This window comes from Tachysurus vachellii, chromosome 1 (genome assembly GCF_030014155.1).
Source record: "Tachysurus vachellii isolate PV-2020 chromosome 1, HZAU_Pvac_v1, whole genome shotgun sequence".
In the NCBI taxonomy this organism is placed as follows: Eukaryota; Metazoa; Chordata; class Actinopteri; order Siluriformes; family Bagridae; genus Tachysurus; species Tachysurus vachellii.
Genome location: NC_083460.1, coordinates 38574494 through 38593413, shown reverse-complemented (window position 1 = coordinate 38593413; position 18920 = coordinate 38574494). Strand labels below are relative to the sequence as shown.

Genomic DNA, 18920 nt, shown 5'->3' with positions numbered 1-18920 from the left:
CCAAAGAGATATCATTTAGAACAAGTCTTCATTGCTCTAGCGGAGTTCAGCATACTTGTAAAATTGATGAAAAACTGCATTGAAACAGATCTGGAGGCTTGTAGTGACCAAAATATGACTTAGAAAGACACTATATTTTTTCTTCTCTTAATTTTGCCACCTGTCTATAATTTACATCAACGGCTTACCAGCATAATATCAGGTTTTCATAATGCAGCAGAATATTGCATAAATCATGCTTTGTTATTAAGATGTCAAAATCAGGTCGCTATCAGAAACTATTCTCAGAATTCTTACCACCTCACTTCCTTCATTACTGTATGTGAACATCCATGTGAATTGCTTGTTTTTTTTCATTGTTTATTTCTTATTTACTTTTTTCTTTCTTTTTAAAGAAAACTGTAGAAATTATCATAACCTCAAACATTTTATTAATTTTTCCACATAACTTGGAAACATCTCATAAATCATTGCGTAAGAAAGGGCATGCTCGGGCATGCAATGATTCCACAACATGATGATGTCACTGGATGAGTAGTATAAAATATACAGTTGCAGTTTTATCATTCATTAATTGAGATGATTTCAATCAGGTCCCACTGAGAAACAAGCTGGACAGTCCCTATTGTCACCTAAATTTGCTGGACAGAGAGACAGGCAGAAAAATCACACAGAATAACAGCAGAAGAATACAGGCCAACGAACATGCTGTAAAAATTTCCAGGGGCTCAGTGTTCTAAAGCCAACCCATTCAGTTCAAAGGTGAGTAGAGAGAGAAAGAGAGAGACAGATGGTTCCATGCCTCCTTACGCGACTTCTGTATATGTCATCACTTTGTACAAAGCCTGCTTGCTGGGATGATTTTTTTTTCTTCAATTAAAAAAAGGCACTCAGCATTATCAATGATATCTTGCAAACAGTTAAAAGATACTAACTTGTCAATAATATATAATATATAGATATATTGAAAGCAGTGGTCAAAAGGTAACAGTCTCAAACTTTACAAAGCATGAGCCAGAATACTCAACCATCAATGTACCTCTGTTGTGGTTCAGGTCATACAGGAAGTACAATGCATGTTTGGCATAGTAGTCTATGTAGTATTTTGGTGTGAAGTAAAACAAACGAAGCAATGGACTGAATTGTGCTGACATTCAGTGACGGTGCTAAAGGGGCTTGTATTAGAGAAGGACGGAAGAACGTTGTGGGGTTACCCCATTCACTACACACTTGTGAATTTGGATTCAGATGAAAAACGTATCATGATGAAGCCCTTTAAGATAGCCTTTACCTCTGACGTACAGAGTATGGAGACGAGAGATTTTGTATGGATGAACTGATGAGTCGTTGCAGCGGTCCTATAGGGCAGTACCCTGGGATATTTGAGGGGTGTGTATTCTTGGACTGACTTCTTACATATCAGTGCCATGTGCACTTGACCACCTCACATGCGCTAGAACATCTTTGTACATAAGACCACAAGACCATCTCACTAAGCTATACAATCATAATGTTCAGAAAAGAAAAATCAGGCCAGATGTGCACTCAAAAGGAAATCAAATAACGCTGTTAACGAGCAGAAAGACATGACAAATTATATCAGGCAATATTGTATCTTCAAAACCTAAATATGTGCAATACTTTTATTCCTAAAGAATACTGTTACTGGGCCTTTATAATGGAGAAGGAAAAAAAGTAAGCAAAGATACCTAATGGATAATAATGGAAATATATCATTAATTGAACCACAAACTAAACTTACAATTTACATGGTGTTTTTCAGTGTACATGGGCTTTGACTAATGAAAATTTTGGGTTCCTTACATAAAGAAGTGATGCTAAGTGTGCAGCATGTGCATATCTTACTTTCTCATAATAGTAAGTGCTGTTATTAACATTCTCTAGGCCATTGTGTTTAAATAAAGAAATGAATGAATAAAATGGCTACACCAATGTTGAGTAAAATCACCATGACCACCAGGACAGAGCTGGAGCCCTGTGGAAAGAGAAAGAAAGTGATACAGATAAGCATTTCCTTGAAGCATGGTGTTATCATATCACCACAACTGACTCATTTGACATCAGCAGAATGAGCTTATCGATGATGATTCAGACTAATTCTAGTTCTACAGCTAGTTCCACTTACATATCTATCTAAGTCCCGTAATGCAACTTCATGCTCACAAACAGAATATTATTTTTAACCAATTTACATTATTATTATTTTTTTTAATTCAGCCATACTTACTGAGTTTGTTTTGACCAGGTTCAGATGCTCTCCGTCGTTTTCTAGAGTGATTGGAGAGGATGATAAAGGGGGAGAAAGGGTGACATCCCTGTGCAACGGCCATTCCTCCAAATCCACCCCAACATTCAGGCTGTCCAGCATCTGCACAGAGTCCATGGATCCTTCCCTAGCTGCGAGACTCCACTCTTTACCTTCGTGATTCCGCTGACGGAGTGTCTGCGAATTGTGTCCTTGGAGACTTGGACATTCCATGCCTGAGCCAAAGTGCTGCTGTGAAACAGAGTCAAGGGGCTGAAACCTCATTTCCACCCGGTAGTCATCCAGCTTTTCCTTGTCTTTCTCAGGCAGCTGGGAGTGGCAGGGGATCCACTGGGAAGAGTTCTCAACAGTCCATCCCAGACTGGAGCTCTTGGCTCCATGTTCTGGTGGCTGGTAGTCATTCAGACTGGATTCACCAGCTGTATGATTGGTAAAGGATTGGCTTGCTTTGTGATTGGAGTGGACATGCTCATGTGATTTGCGATAGGAAGGTACATGCTCTCTAGGGTTGTAGTGGGAGGATGCGCGGTCTTGTGGTTTTGCATGTGTGGAGATGTACTCCTTTGGCTTGTGATTGGAGGAAGAATTCTCATTGGTTTTGTGATTGGACAAATTATGACCCGAGGTCTTGTGATTGGAGTATGTGTGCACTTGCGGTTTGATCTTGGAAGAGTTGTGGTCCATAGAGTTGTGACTGGATGGAATATGCTCCCATTCTCTATGTTTGGAAATTGTGTATTCCCTGGACTTGTGATTCGAGGATGCATGCTTCCAGGACTTCTTATTGGACGGCATGTGATCCCATCCTTTATCTGAGGAGATGTGCTCAATGGGCTTGTGATTGGAGGAGCCATTCTCCCATGAGTGATGTGTTGAGGAGTTTTGCTCATGTCCATTGATGTGGCTAATCTCTTCCTCCAGTAGGGATGGTGTGGTAGAACGGCTACTGTCTCCTTTGCTTCCCCGTCGGTTTGGATACATGTCTGCAGTCCAACTGTGTGCTCCCCCTCTTCCATTGTCCATGCCTCTTCCTTCAACCAGGACCTGGATCTCGGCCCCTCCCTGTTCGTCCACAGCACTCTGACGCATGAAGCAGGTGCTCCTGGCACGGTGAGATGGTGGAGTGCGTGGAGGTGATGGCGGATTGCTCAGGACAGGACTCAGGTCTGGTGTCTGGGCAGGAGGAGTTGTGTCTGGTGTGCAGAGCTCTGGGCTGTCTGTCCCAGTTGAGATCACTTCTACCTCTTTCTCTTTTCTGTCTTGGCGCTTTGGTCTCTGGCATTCCAGCCCTGGTGTATGGCAATGACATTTTGTTAGTAAGCATGTGATGCAAAAGAATAGACTTAAATAAGAATACAGTATTTAAAAAACTCTATTTACTGACCATTTCCATAATGATGGAAGGAAGGGGATAGTTCTTTGGCAATAATTCTGGCTAGACGACACTCCTCCTGGGCCCTCTGTGCAACTCCCTCAGCTGCCTCAGCTTTTCCTCGAGCATGGCTCGTTCTGGCATTAAGAAAAAATTATATTCAGCACAAGATTCTACTTCATTTTTCAAGTAGTTTAAAATCTCTCATTGGTTAAAACCATATAAAAAAAATCACAATCAACATGTTTATTCTTAATATAAACTTGGTTAGGGGGTAAAGATGACACATGATATTTAGAACCCAGTGAGCACATACCTTGACAATGCAATCTCTGCCTTCTGTTTAGCAATTTCTGCAGCCTTCTCAGCAGCTTCCATGGCACGATCCACTTTCTCACGAATTTTGCTGGTGCGCAGTGGTATTATATTCTTCCTCTTGCCACTCACCAGAACATTCTGCTTGTATTTGCCTTCCTCTTTTGTTCCATCAGGAAAGGTAGTGCAGCCATAACCATGCCGTTTGTTCCCAAACCACTCACCCTCATAGCGCAGCCCGTCAGAGCGATGACTGATCCCCCAACCTGTTCGCATGTCATTCCTCCATTCCCCCACATATGTCTCAGTGACTGTTGCATCCACACTGGCTCCTGTCTCACCATCCCCAAGGCTGACATTAGAGTTGATGTCGGAAGCAGCTGAGCTGACTGTACTCATACCTGCCTCACTGCAGAAGGAGCTTTGTTTGCTTAGCTGGCTTGCCAGGGAGCTCTTGGACTCAGAACGGCGTAATTTCAGGCCACTCAGGATGGACTGCCGGAAACGCCCTTTCCTCTTCCGTTGCCGGTCAGCATCGCTTTGGGCACAAAGCACAAAGCCTCCACGCCCCACCGGACTCCCAGCCACCCCACTCACAGCAGAGCCATCATCAGGTGTTGGAGCTCCCTCGCTGTGTTCAGAGCGAAGCGAATTTATGGAAGTGCGCAGAGGGGAGAAGATGACAGCGGCCATGCCATAAGGCACACTCTGACGCACCCCATAGCCATGTCGCATGCCACTCAACCACTGTCCCTGGTAGGTACCTTTCAAAGAAGACATAATGCAGTAAGCCACAAAACAATACATTCACAGCTTGTTTGTCTTTATACAGTAATCTTTCAAGGGTTTATTTTATTTAATTATATTAAATCCTGTTTTTATTCATCACTACCAGGTACTATATAGCTTGTTCTCTAATCCTAGGAGCAGGCAGGCCCAATTCCTCATTCTCTTAAATTTCCTAGTATTTTCTCTCTCTCTCTCTCTCTCTCTCTCTCTCTCTCTCTCTCTCTATCTATATATATATATATATTATTAATACTGGTAATTTTAAAAGCACAATACACCATATTGTGTATTGTGCAAATATATATATATATATATATATATATATAGATAGATAGATAGATAGATAGATAGATAGATAGATAGATAGATAGATTGATAGATAGATAGATAGATATTTTCGCTATATGGTGTATTGTGCTTTTAAAATTACCAGTTTATTTACCAAATTACTACCTTGTAATAATAATCTACTATATAATCATTGATTGATATTTTTTTCTATTATTCTTATTGTTCTTAGTAAATAAATACAATTTTAAAGCAGCACTAGATCATATGTATTCAATCAGTTTATCTTCACTTTACGAATCAATGGTGTGGATTTCTCCATATTGATTTCTTTTAAATAATCAAAAATGCGTTCAGTCAATAAACTTGCTGTATAATGAGAATGGGTATAAATTTAGCATCAAATGGCATCTTTGGTTTTTAAAATTCTGCAGTTCATTATGCTTTCTCTATTGTTTTTTAATCTTAATAACATAATTCATTTAACAAAACATTAGACTGTTAGAAGTTGGTTTACTTTCATTATTATTAATGTCATCTTTAAAATAACATTAAAAGCATCAAATTTGTATACATAATTTTCAATTTACAGTTGAGAAGCTGGAACAAGACAAAAGCATGAACTTCAGAAACCGATATTGGGGATTCTCCATATTAATAAAAAAATAAAATCAAATGCAGTCAGTGAAATCACAAAGCAATTCATAGAAGCAGCTGAATACCATTTATAAATTCTGCATATTAGATTATCCTCAATTGATATATTTAATGTATATTTGATGCATTTAAATGACATCGATATAATGATATAGCAGTTATGTAGAATCTCTCTGGCATTTACAAACATCTTAAAGTTAATTAACCTTAATTCACTGAACAATAAATTAGCTTGGTCGGGTTACTTTTTATTATTCTTAATGTGAAATCTGTAGTTTCTCTAAAGCAGCTATTTTTTACTTTATTTCCATAGTCTCTTAATTAAGAAGTTGAAATAAAGCCAAATCGTGAACCTTACACATTGGTGATATAAATTGGTGATATAAATTTCTCCATATTGAAATCAGACAAATAAACAAACAAATAAGAAAATAAATAAATAAATAAATGAATGCCATGAATAAACCTACAAAGTAATTTATAGCAGTTGCTGAATAATTTTACGTTTTATGGTGAATATGGAATTATTGTCAAGTGGTAAATAATTCTTTGGTTTTGCTAATTATCTTAACAAATTAATTTACTTACCAGTTGTCTTTTAATAAACATACAACAAATACAACTGCTTGGTTTACTTTTATTATTATTATTAATGTAAAAATTACAATTTTTCTAAAAGCTGCTAATTCATGTACTGTAGATAGTTTCCAATTCACAATTTTAATGCTTGAACAAGTCAAAATCATGAACCTTACCAATCAATAGTGTGGATTTCTCTATATTGATTTTTCTATTTAATTAACGGATAAGAAAGCACTATGTGAGTCAGCCATAAAACAAGAAAATTCTTGTTTTGTGTGATGTCAACTACGTAAAACTAGAAGCTGTCTGAGGTGCTACTGGAAGTATTCTTACACCCAAAATAAATCAGGTTGCAATTACATTTTGCATAATCTGATACTCATAATGAGTTCAAGAATTCCATGAAATAATTGAGAAATACAATAATGTGATACACTCTCTAATATGCATTAAACTACCGTCTTACTCCCCCCCAAAAAAAATGCATTATTCTTTTTCTCTCGATCCGTGTTGTAGTTGAATACACAGTAACAGTAACGTAAGACATGTAATTGTATGGATTAACTGTCATGTATGTGCAGCAAGTACATGTTTATATTCCATTCCTGCCTTAATGTAATCCTAAATGTAGTTATTATTTTCCGCATTCACGTATGAACGGAAATTGTGGCCCACGAGGGAGTGAATCACGAAAAGTGACAGCTCGTCCAATCAGTTTTCAGAAGACTGGAGTCTCTGGTGACCCAATGACCCGCTGCCTTTTGGTTTCCATGGTGACTGACTGTACAGAGGCGTGTGTGCTGTGGATTGTGCTGGAGAAATAGGATGTATTCATAGAGTGGTGATAGACCACTTCAAACGTAAGCCAAGTGCATTTATCCTCTTTTAAATACATGATTAAACGCTGGGGGGAAATGTGCATTTTGTATTAGAAAATCACATAACCATTCAGACTGCAGTGTTATATAATTGGGAAGAGCAGTTTCCTACTATGTTACACACACACACACACACACTTATGTATATGAACACCCCCACCCACCTACCCACTCGCTTACTCAGCGTGCAGTCATAGAAAAATGACACACCTTGAAACATATACACATGTGAATATGAGTTTTATAAGCAACTTTGGATTAGCAAGAAATACATGTAAGGTTTATTTTCTCACCTCCATCAGAGTATGTCTCAGACCCATAACCATCCTGTAAGCCATTACTCCAGGTCCCTTCATAACGAGCTCCACTGCCGATGCTTTCCAGCCTCCCATAGCGGCCCTTGAATCCTTGCGTCCACTCCCCCTTGTACTCCCACTTGCCTTTGGTCTCCACGCCAATGCCATGCCTCTTCCCCTGTGCCCAGGTTCCTTTATAACTGTTCCCACTGGGCCAGGTGTACACTCCAAGAACCTCAAATCCATGGCTCCAGGCCCCTGCGTATTCCCCCTGGCCCTGGGGCCCTGTGCAGACCCCTCGGCCGTGAGCCTTGCCCTGCTCCCACCCTCCACAGTACGACCCCCCATCATCAAAGTCAAACCTGCCTCCAGTGGACATGCATGAAACAGGTTTTGGCAAATCCTCAGAATGTTAGAGAAAGCACGAAACGAGCGAGGAAGACCGTGATGTACGAACAGTAACGCTAAAGCCGCTTCCCTCTCCGTATCTCGAATCTCATCAGAGAGACAAAAAAGATCTTTCGAGGCAAAATGGAAAAAGGGAAAAAGATATGCAAACCAACTAATCAGGCTCTTATCCCAATGTTAAAGCTCCTCGCTGTCTGTGTCGGGCCTGTGGATGTAATGGATGCCTTTATTACGCACGCGTCTTCCCATGGGCATGCAGATGGTGTACTTCTCTGTCTCTCTCCACACGGCCCCGCCGGCCAGAGGATCGCATCGGCGCTCTGCTTTCCCTGCGTGGAGGCAAACAAGGCCTGTTTTTTTTTTCCTTCACAGAAATCCACACAGAAGCTCAACCAGACATTACATCGCACCCCACTCACCACCACTAATGTGCCGCACCGGTGATGGCAACAGTATATTAGGAACCTGAACCTATGGCACAGAGGAAGGCCTCTGTTCTAGATCATGCGTTAAATCCAAAAACGCAGCATATCATTAGGCATGCACCTATCAAGACCTATCTGGCACAGCATTTCTCCCGTTGCTTCTCTCTCTCTCTCTCTCTCTCTCTCTCTCTCTGTGCGCTCCTGCTGTGATGTAGAGGTGAAGCTCCTTCCCTGGAAGACTGATTAAAAAAAAGAAGATAAAAACGTCCAAGTGATCTTTTCTCCCTCCCCAACACCCCTGTCTTTTTTGTGTGCGGGAGGGGGGTTATAAAGACATATAAAGGAACGGATGTTATATATTGTCTTAAGCCATATGATGCTCAGAATGTGCTCATTACTGGACTGTTCCACCCAGAACGACACCCCTCCCCCACTGATGCTCCTCTTGTCCTTGTTCTTAAAGGGAAAGATGCTGAGATGCACGCAGCATCCACACAGCCAGACATCTTATGAATTTTAAAATTCAGTAGTCACCTATCCATCAAGTAACACCACACAACAACAAAAAAAACAGTCATTCCTTCATGTTGTTATATGAATTCTTTGAGTTCATAGATTTTTTTTTTGAGGCGTAGACTCACTATTTCATTTTTGCACTTCATATCAACAGCATCAAAAACAAGTCATTTGAATCCTTTTAAGTGGTTTAAAAAAATAAAATTTAAATTGGCACAAGATTAGAGTCAATTTAGTTATTAAAGAAAAATTAAGATACTAAAGGAGCTGGTTCATTGGTTCATCCACACTGTAAAATAAGAATGCATTCTAATATTTTGAATATATATATATATATATATATATATATATATATATATATATATATATATATATATATATATATATATATATCAACAGCAATGAATGTGCAAACACAACAGTGCTCTTTTAGCACTATAACCTAGCATTATTCAATAAAAACAAACAAACCTTTAACTGCAAACGACCCCAGAGGTCACAGAGTCAAACGCAACAAAGGTCACATTGACTGACCGAGCAAAACCTAGGGTTAGTTTCACCTTGACAACATTATCGGAAGAAAACTCAGTCAAGAACACACTAAGATTAATATATCAACTAATACAGTGTAAGACAAACAAAGACTGTTTGTTACTGATAGCTAGGAACTACTGTACTGTTGCATTTGAATTAGTTTTTTTTTCAGTTTATTTAGTAAATGTAAAATATTTAAAATAAGAATGAGAATGATTTTGTGAAAAGTAAGCTTATTTTAATTTCTTCCTTTAACCGTTCAATACTTTAGCTCACATTCTCAAATTATTTTGCATTGATATTTAAATGATGTCGATGTTGATCTTTTGTTTTGTTTTATTTTGGTCATACAATTCTGGCTTAAGTAAAAAAAAACAAAACAAACAAAAAAATAAACATCAATCCCAAAAAGCAGAAAACAGTTCAGTGATTTAATCTGACTTTACACTGGCATACTACCATCATCATCATCATCATCATCATCATCACCAAAATGCAGAAATCATCAAAATAATAATTTACAAAAACATGAAGCAGAATATTAAGTTTTATATTTGTTCCACATAAAGTGTAAACTGAAATAAAAAAAAAAACATACAGAGACTTTCAGGTTGTAAGTTACACTTTAGTCACTAATGCAGGTGGTGTGCAATATGCATACAGCATGCATACAGGCAGGTGACAAATTAATTAAATGAACATTTTTAAAAACGGGTGTTAATCAGGTGTTGAGCCAATAGCCTTAATCTTCATCTTCAGCATTCCATGAGCCATGTGAACAGGCAGCGGGTCATCCAGGAAAAAAAAACATCCATTAGAATATAAATGCAGTGATACCATTTTTAAACAAAGCCAAACCATGCCAGTGAAATAAAAAAAATAAATACCCCTAGTGCATAACAGAGCTCCCATCTGTATTTCAGCAGTGTAATTTCTGTTCAGCATATTTGCTAGATTTTTTTATTCTGTAATAATACGAGATATTTAGAATTAGCAGCATAATAATTTTGACTTGCACAGCAACAAACTACAAATTATTTCACTCACTAAAGCAATGTAGGGATGTGTGATGTCAATAATATATTAACACCTCGTTTTTAAATTTATCACAATATATTGTCACAAGCAACAGTTTCTAAGTCTCAGATAGCAAGTTGTTTTTATGGAAATATTACCCTGTCCTGGACAAACTTTAAATAAACACGGTACGTATAAGACATATTACTTATGTATCCATATGCTGGTTTAAATTAAATACTGTACTTTAAATGATATTAGAACTGAAATTCCTGACAATAACATTTAATATGGTCCATATGGTCCTTTAATCCATAGGAATATTTCTGAGTATGGAAGGATTTTTTTCTTGACCTGTATTTTCTCCACATTAATTTCGTAAATTAATATAAAATATTTATTTGATTGGATTAAATGTGTATTTTCAGGAATAATAAATACATATATTTAGGTCACATGTTATTCGATTAATTGAATACATCTAGTAAAATACATTATGGAAAAAACCCATGAAGCTCAAATATTACAGAACATCATAATAAATATTTGCTCACATGAAGCATGGAAATAAAAGTCCTCAATGACGACATATAGAGTAAACAGAGAAAAAAGTAATAGTAGAATGATTTGTGTTGGATTGATGCATTAAGTTAGGATGTCCTGTGCTTGCTGCTCCACTAGCACCACCATGTTCTTCACGTCTTTACACCACGAGTCCAGCCGTTCGTTCATGCCCTTAATCTGAGAGAAACAAAATCAGCCCTCATATACACAATATGGTCAAAAGTATGCGGACACCTGACCGTCAGTCTCATATGTGGTTCATCAAATACCTTGCCTTCTCACTTGACATCAGTGTCTGGTCTCACTAATGCTCATGTAGCCGTCGAATAAAAACAAATCCCCAAAATCTAGTGGAAAGCCTTTCCAGAAGAGTGGAGTTTATTATAACAGCAAAGGCAAGACAAACTGTGTTAATGCCTATGCTTTTGAAAATGGTTGTCAAGTGTCCACACACTTTTGGTCACCGTGTGTACATAGAAAATCCTATGATTCTGACAAATGATGAAAAAAAAATTAAGTGGTGCAGTACCTGGTGTAAATCGAGTACTCTTGGCTGAACCCATGTCATCTGAACTGTCTGATCCACTTCATCAATGCTGCCTTTTATCAATCCAACTGAGAGTGCTTTCATCACAAGCAGCTCCACCTGCACACATCATCCATAATCCAAGTCCATTATAGGTAAATGCAATTAAAGGAAGAATAAAAATCGACAACAAGATGGTGTGATGTGTCCTGACATGAAGCACAGCTACTGTTACTATCCTATTTTCATTTTCCAGTTCCTGTTATGACTTAGATTACAAAGCACCGACACTGGAGACTCCTTCCGTACATGTTAAATAAACATTTTCTTAGACAAAGATACACCATATCAACGTTTTTCTCTAGTATTACATTCTTATTATATGGACTGCCCTGTAAATGCTGTAACTATACAAACAATGCATTACATTTTGCAGATGCCCTTATTCAGAGCGACTTACATTTTAAACATCTGAACAATTAAGGGTTAAGGGATTTGCTCAGGGGCCCAGCAGTGGCAGCTTGGTGGACCTGGGATTCAAACTCACAACCATCTGTCTGATCAGTAGTCCAACACCTTAACCACTAAGCTACCAAATCACCACAACAGATGTTTATTTGGGTGAGCTTCATTTTACTTTATTTTATACAATATAAGCGTTGAGATATAGGGGCCTTGCTCAGGGGCCCAGCAGTGGTAGCTTACTGGGCCTGGGACACCTTATAATATAATTATTAATGAACCAATGTGGGATGTGGTGACTTAAGAGTTTAAGGTGTTGGACTAAAGATCGGAAGGTTGCGAGCTCGAATCCCAGGTCCACCAGGCTGCCACTGCTGGGCCCCTAAGCAAGGCCATTAACCCTCAATTACTCTGTTGTATAAAGTAAAATAAAACATTTGCTCTGGATAAGGGCATCTGCCAGATGCTGGAAAGTAACCAATTATTAAGAATAAAATCACAACATTATTTAACAGTTTATATATGCCAGGTTTGGAGCAATGCTTAAAATATCTCAATGTTCAATTTAAGTGTTAAATTTGAATGAATTACTAGAAAATACTTGTTTTTTTTTCTTAATCATGTTATAATCAGAGTAAATAAAGATTGACAGAAAATAAAATTTTGTTTTTCTTATGTGACTAGTGTATATTGTGAGTCCAATGAGCCCGCAGTGTTATACAAGTTTCTTAATGGAGTTAAATGTCAGCAGTAGTGAGTCTATCTATCTATATATATATATATATATATATATATATATATATATATATATATATATATATATATTACTATTAAATAATAACCTCCTAGCTAACGTTACACTGTGACGCCCAGCTGCCAGTCCAACTTTAACTGTAAATGAAAGATGAAGGCAAGAGACAATCCTATATAATATCTGGCATGTAATTAAAAAAAAATCCTTCCAAGTCCTGCCTTTCATTCACATTTCATTTGATATGAACATTGTACAGTGCTGTTTGACTTACATAGATTACATTTAGATAAGAATGCCAAGTGAGATTCAAGGATGAATTTAGGAGAATATATTATTTATAGTTTACATAATTACATAATAATGATCAATTCGTGTAGTATTAACATAGCTCTGTGTTTGCCTTTATTCAGGGTTTTAAAAATACACCCTCGAATTACATTGATGTATGAAAACTAATCGTGTTCATGCTACACAATTAAATCCTGTAGACCTGATGTAAGGATTTGAATCGAGTAAATTCAACGTCCTTTTTTCCCCCCCAAGTGTATTTGCGTGTTAACGCTGATCACCTCGTTCACTGGGATTTGGGCGCTCTGTGCAATTTCCTGGAATGAGAGCTGTCTGTTATTAGTGGGCCGTGCAAAAGTCATCTAGAAGGATAAAAAAACACAAGCAACTCATGTGTGGGCAGAAATTAAAACAGAAATGTATTTTAATTAAAAAAAAACAAACAAACAATAAAATCACCTCCATTATGCAGAGTAGCTGAATCTTTTGCATCAGTTTGACCTCATGAGCTGCAAGATCTGGCTGCAATGCAAACGTTCCAGCTGTGTTACTTTAACAAAATATTAGTCCATCACTGCTCTTATGAACTAATCCATGGTTTTTATCTTTTTTTTCTTTCATGCTGACCTGCTGACCCCAGGCTGACTTTAAAGCCTGGAACTTGATGACGTTACCACTGTTGAAAGCATACAGCGTTTCTCTAAGCCACTGCTTGTCTGTGTTTCTTAAAGACTCCAACACCGGATGCATCAGCTGACAAAGAAAAAAGTGTTATACACCGATCACTGTGACAAACCATGAGACTGAACGTTTTCCGTGGAACAGAGGCACGGTGAAAACAGCCCAAGGGACTTACGAGCTCTCCAAAATTATACACTCCCTCACCGAGTAGTCCAGCAAGCCCCAGTGTAAACGCTCTCTCCTGTTTCTCCGTCTCTGAAAAAGAGAAATGACTTGAGGCATGGCCAGGTGATAGTACGCATACGAAAGGATGTCAAATGGCATCAGGTTGCACATGTCCGCAATGCAAAAATAATTACACGGCTCACCAGATAAATCTTTTACATCTATGCAGCCGAGATATCGCAGCGCGTCCTTGTAGTACAGAGCGTGGTTTCCCACAAATCGATAGTATTTGCTGGATAAATCATAAAAACGCCCGTGGACTGATGTTACACCAGGCAAATTATTCAGCATCTCCTCCACTTCCTCTACCAGTTTCTGCAAACAATGAAACGCTGAATCAATGTATGATAAGTCAGGCTCTTATCTGTAAAACACTCCATCTTCAAAGTAACATTTACCTGTCAGGATTTCTACTGAAGCTCAGATAATCTTCATAATGCTTTAGAAAAATGATCTCACTGATCAATGGTTATGAAGTACATCGACATGCCTAATAAAATAAAAAAAATTGCAAAAGTCACTCCTCAGTTTGTGTGTTTCAGGTACGGCAGGCTGGAAACACACAAACTGAGGAGTGACTACATTTTATTTCATCTGTACTTACTTGTCTATTTGCTGCTACTAGACATTATACATTTTTATATTTTATATATATATATTTTTTAAAAATATTTAAAAAAAAGTAACTGAATTATTATTATTAGCTCATTTGCATGTTAGTGTGAGAAGGTGGGATAGGTTTACTGTGTTAGTGAAAACTTTTTTCTCTGTATGTTGGTAATAGATGCTTGAATTTCAATAAAGTGTCTGTCTAGAAATGTGGGGGAAAAAACTTAATGTGTCACATATATATGTCTTTTGTGCTGATGTGGCTTGACTGGGAATATTTTTTTTGTGTAGCCAAAAACAAAAAGATCCACCAGAAGTTTAAAGGTAGGGTCTCTGTTGTTTGAAAGCCAATGTTGACATTTGAAATCACCAAAACAAACACACTCCCCCAACCCAAATGGGTCCAACCCCTGTATTGATAGCTCCACCCACACATACATACGTAACCTAATACGTAACCCACACATACATACGCAACTAATTGAAAGATATGTGTCTTTATCATAGCTGAAGGGAAGAACAATACGATTGCAGATAAACAAACAAGCAAAAATGACACACAAGCATAATCATGTAAAGGACAAAGGCATATATTAGTTCTGTGTAACAAAGCAAAACCAACGTTACTCACCTATCGAGAAGGAAAAAAGCGCCTCGGCGTCTTAAGTAAAGTTGGTCGCATATTCACATTGGAAAGCTACACGTTAGTTTTGTTTTTGTTTTGTTTGGCGGCCCAACGCAGTTTTCTGAAGCATTTCTCAAACAACGGAGACCCCACCTTTAAGAAGTGGACAAAATTTAAAAAAAAATCCTATCATGATACCTTGAAGGAATTTCGATCCACAATATAAAAAATAGATCTCTGAACAAACTTAAAAAAAAAATAAATCCTACTTGATGATTAAAATCTAAATGTATCTTATGTTTAAATGTGCAAAATCCTTTTAATTGTTAAAAAACAAATGTAAAGATTCAGTATAAACATTTTAAACATCAAAATCAGCTTTCTCCATTCTGTTTGCAATTTATTTTTAACTTAGTCATTAAAAAATTATTATAGAAATAAAAAAGGTTTCACAATGCTGATCATGTGTACAGTGCAATATATATTTATGTGGTAAAAAAATTTACACAATTCTTAGATATCACAAGCACATAAATATATAAAAAAAATTTTGTTTGTCTTTTTTGTCATTTTTTTTATTTATATGAGTTAATTTATTTCTTTAGACCTTAAAATACAGTATGATTGATATAAATTTTTTTATACTGCAGTTTCATTTGCGGTTTGTTTGCAAAAAAAATATGTACTATGATATACGCTGTGTATCGTCTATCACCCACAGAGGCATGGGTAGAACATCAGGCAGTATCCTGGGATCAGGAACAAACCCTGGAGCGTTGAGGCAGAAGCGCTACCCTCTGTGCCAGCGTGTGATGCCTACCTGCTGAGCTCAGTTTCATAACTGTGTAGGATTAAACATCTGATCTGGCTAACTGCTGCTTTCAGTAATGTCTGATTATTTAAGCCAGATGTTTTTTCTAATTAGTGATGAAGACATACTGTTATTACAGATGGTATAGTGATATAATATAATCTTAAATACTGTTGAACAAATGAAGCTATTCCAGTTAAGCTAGTTCCTGGTTTCTGTGAGCTACATTCAGGAAAATAATATAAACCTACAGAAAAAATATTATACATACTGATGCTTTGCAAGTTACATATTAAGACAATACATTAGTTGTTTGGATGATTGTTCATTTCGGACAAACCCTGGACTAAGCGTATTTTATTTTTTAAATAAGCCCCGCCCACACTCAGGTCCAACACCATGGTGCTACACTTAAATATGTATCAGGATAGATTATTCCACTTTTTTCAAGATTAGCTCTCTAAGAGTTAGCTGATTAAAAAAAAGTAAACTTCTTGACTCCTTTAGCCCCACCCCCATTCATAGATTACAAACTATGTCATGTATCCAAAGCTCCGCCCCCAGATGCTAAACAGTGTCTAATCAAGCTTGGCCCCTGAGCAAGCCTCAGTTGCAGTTGTATAAATGAGATAAAATGTAGGGTGTCTGACAAAAGCCTATTTAAATATTCACAAATGGGTATCCATCAGTATCCTAATCATATCTAGTGAATAGCTTTCACATTCCTTCCTCCATCTCTTCTGGTTATAATGTACCTTTGTCGCAATGAGCTCATTGACCTCTAGTTTCAGACACCCAATAGCCGTTTTACACAAGATCACTGCTTCGTCGCTGCACTTCACCTGTCGACAAATTAGAGCATACAGCATGAACCAGTAACAAATGGAGATTTCTGCTGGTCTACAAAACCTTTAGAAATTTGATTCTTACCTTTTCTTTTGTCTTTTCAAGAAAGGTAATCGCATCGTTTGGGTCTGTCGAGGATGAAGTGTAAATATAAGGGAATATTAGCATTTGTATTACTGTTACAAACATTGATGAACTCAATTTATGTTGATGATCCAAACTTATAAATATTTCCCCCATCATATTAAATAATAATAATAATAATAATAATAATAATAATAATAATAATAATAATAATAATAATAATAATCAAACATTTTCTCTGAGTGTGTATCGGCCACATTTCTTCCAATGATTGATTTTTTTCATTAATATCATAATAATTATTATTAGCTGTAATTATCCAAAAGCATATATATAAACCAGCTTGGACTTAATACTGCCTAACTTGCACAATATCAGTATCATGCACAATAAAACGGAGGACAAAAAAATCATTTGAGGTGGTGTTGTGTGTGCTTTATGCTCACCTGTGATTTGACTGATAACATAGAGAACAATTTCCACCAGAGAGAGAGGGTTTATTCTGTAAATATAAATGAGTGCAATGAGAAATAATCAAGGAAATCAATTAAGTAACAGTATTCAAATTATTTAAAAATGTAACAAGAGTTTTTAAAAATTTTTATCTCATAAAATGCTCTTTTATAACTAAAAATAATTATAATTATTATTTCCAAAAAGTCTACGTAAAATGGGGAAATTATTATTATTATTACTATTATTTTGTCAAATCCTTAAATATTTTTTATGAGCCTCGTGTATTGAAATCATTCTGGTGGTGGATCAGGAAGGTTTTGTGGTGGTCGGTGTTGAACTTGAACAAGAAAGATAGCAAGCACAGCATTTTAGTCAAACTGGTTTATTTCTCTTATATATCTCATATATGTTTGGGTCACCTTGTATTTTGATTAAGCCTGAATCAAATAAAAATGTATGTTCCATAGAGAGTCTATCAGGGACAAAAGGATTACAGACTCTTTACAGGAATTATCTACGTGTTCGTCCTACCTGTGCTCAAAATCGCAGAGAAAGTTTTCATAAAGCTGCAGAGGAAAAATAGTCTGATCTGAATCACTAAGGCATTAAACAAACAAACAAACTAACAAACAAACCTGGTCACCATGGTAACAGCCTCACCTGGATGAGAGTGTCTCCAGATTGAAAATAAGGGTCTTTCACAAACTCAGTCAACTTCAAAGTTAACTGATGCCACAATCTAATAATTTATAAAATAAATAAATAAAAAAAATAAATAAAATACACATGCCATGAAGATATTGATAACATAAGCATCAAAAGGATTGTTTTTATTAATTTTATTGCCATGGTAACTTGATATTGCTTATTAAATCTATTTTACAGGCTGCAGTAATAATATTGTCTAATATAATAGTATCGATATGATGTAAAACACTTTAATCATGTGTAAAGACCAAGTAGTTTTATTTTCGTGTGAAATGTTGAGGGGGGAAATGACAATGACAATATTTGGCTAATGCTAAACGCTAACAGCAGCCTTACTTTCTGTTGTACAAATCTTCAAGCGCGTGCCACTGTGCCGCCATTTCAGGGCTGGCGCTCGTGCTTTGCTGAAGAACCAAATAACCCTGAACATCTTTCATTTTTTAACCGGTATTTAATTTAAACTAGTGTTGGAATTTGATGCACTTGACACTGTATCCCTAGCTGTCACCGGCGTTAGTTTGTTTCCCCCTAGTGTTAAGACAAATCCCGCCTCCGGCTGTGGGATTGGTTGGTTGTTTGTCAATCACTGTCACGATCCAATCGCTCGTAAGGAGATACCTATTAGCCAATCACAGCACAGGAAAGAAGATTCTGTTAACGAATTGCAAAAAAGGGCTCTGTTACAAACAGCACCACGTAGTAAGGACACTAGCTGAAATATCTAGTTCTCTTTAGTTCTGTAGCACGCGGAATGAAACACAGCCAGTCACATGAGATTTTTTGCATAATAAAAGTCATTTAATGATACGGAGCAGCGACGTAGGAAATACTAAAAAAACAATTAAAATTAATATAAACGTATACAATTATAAATTAAATATTTATATAAAATAATATATACGATATATATTATATTA

General features: G+C 36.9%; 2 protein-coding genes across 4 annotated transcripts; both read right to left on the bottom strand.

Annotated features, from left to right (window-relative positions):
* Positions 1-408: 408 nt before the first annotated feature.
* jph3a (junctophilin 3a) lies at positions 409-8675 on the bottom strand. 2 transcript variants are annotated; one of them, XM_060886884.1, is made up of 6 exons: positions 8292-8675; positions 7462-8201; positions 3976-4738; positions 3672-3796; positions 2249-3576; positions 409-1996 (listed from the first exon to the last, which is right to left on the bottom strand). In XM_060886884.1, the coding sequence occupies exons 2-6, from the start codon at positions 7841-7843 to the stop codon at positions 1916-1918; spliced, it is 2679 nt and encodes an 892-aa protein (XP_060742867.1). In that variant the 5' UTR covers positions 7844-8201; positions 8292-8675; the 3' UTR covers positions 409-1915. The 2 variants fall into 2 exon arrangements, with proteins under 2 accessions (XP_060742867.1, XP_060742858.1); XM_060886875.1 differs by having other exon boundaries at positions 7462-8675.
* A 1184-nt stretch (positions 8676-9859) lies between these two features.
* On the bottom strand, positions 9860-18484 carry LOC132856957 (26S proteasome non-ATPase regulatory subunit 13-like). 2 transcript variants are annotated; one of them, XR_009649467.1, is made up of 14 exons: positions 18340-18484; positions 17956-18034; positions 17827-17861; positions 17286-17341; positions 16840-16883; positions 16665-16751; positions 14008-14179; positions 13815-13894; positions 13586-13711; positions 13418-13480; positions 13240-13320; positions 11458-11574; positions 10235-11105; positions 9860-10100 (listed from the first exon to the last, which is right to left on the bottom strand). XR_009649467.1 is itself a non-coding variant. In XM_060886861.1 (13 exons), exons 1-13 carry the CDS (start codon positions 18438-18440, stop codon positions 11010-11012), a joined length of 1137 nt encoding a protein of 378 aa, XP_060742844.1. In that variant the 5' UTR covers positions 18441-18484; the 3' UTR covers positions 9861-11009. The 2 variants fall into 2 exon arrangements, 1 of the variants encoding a protein (XP_060742844.1); XM_060886861.1 differs by having other exon boundaries at positions 9861-11105.
* Between the last annotated feature and the right edge of the window lie 436 nt (positions 18485-18920).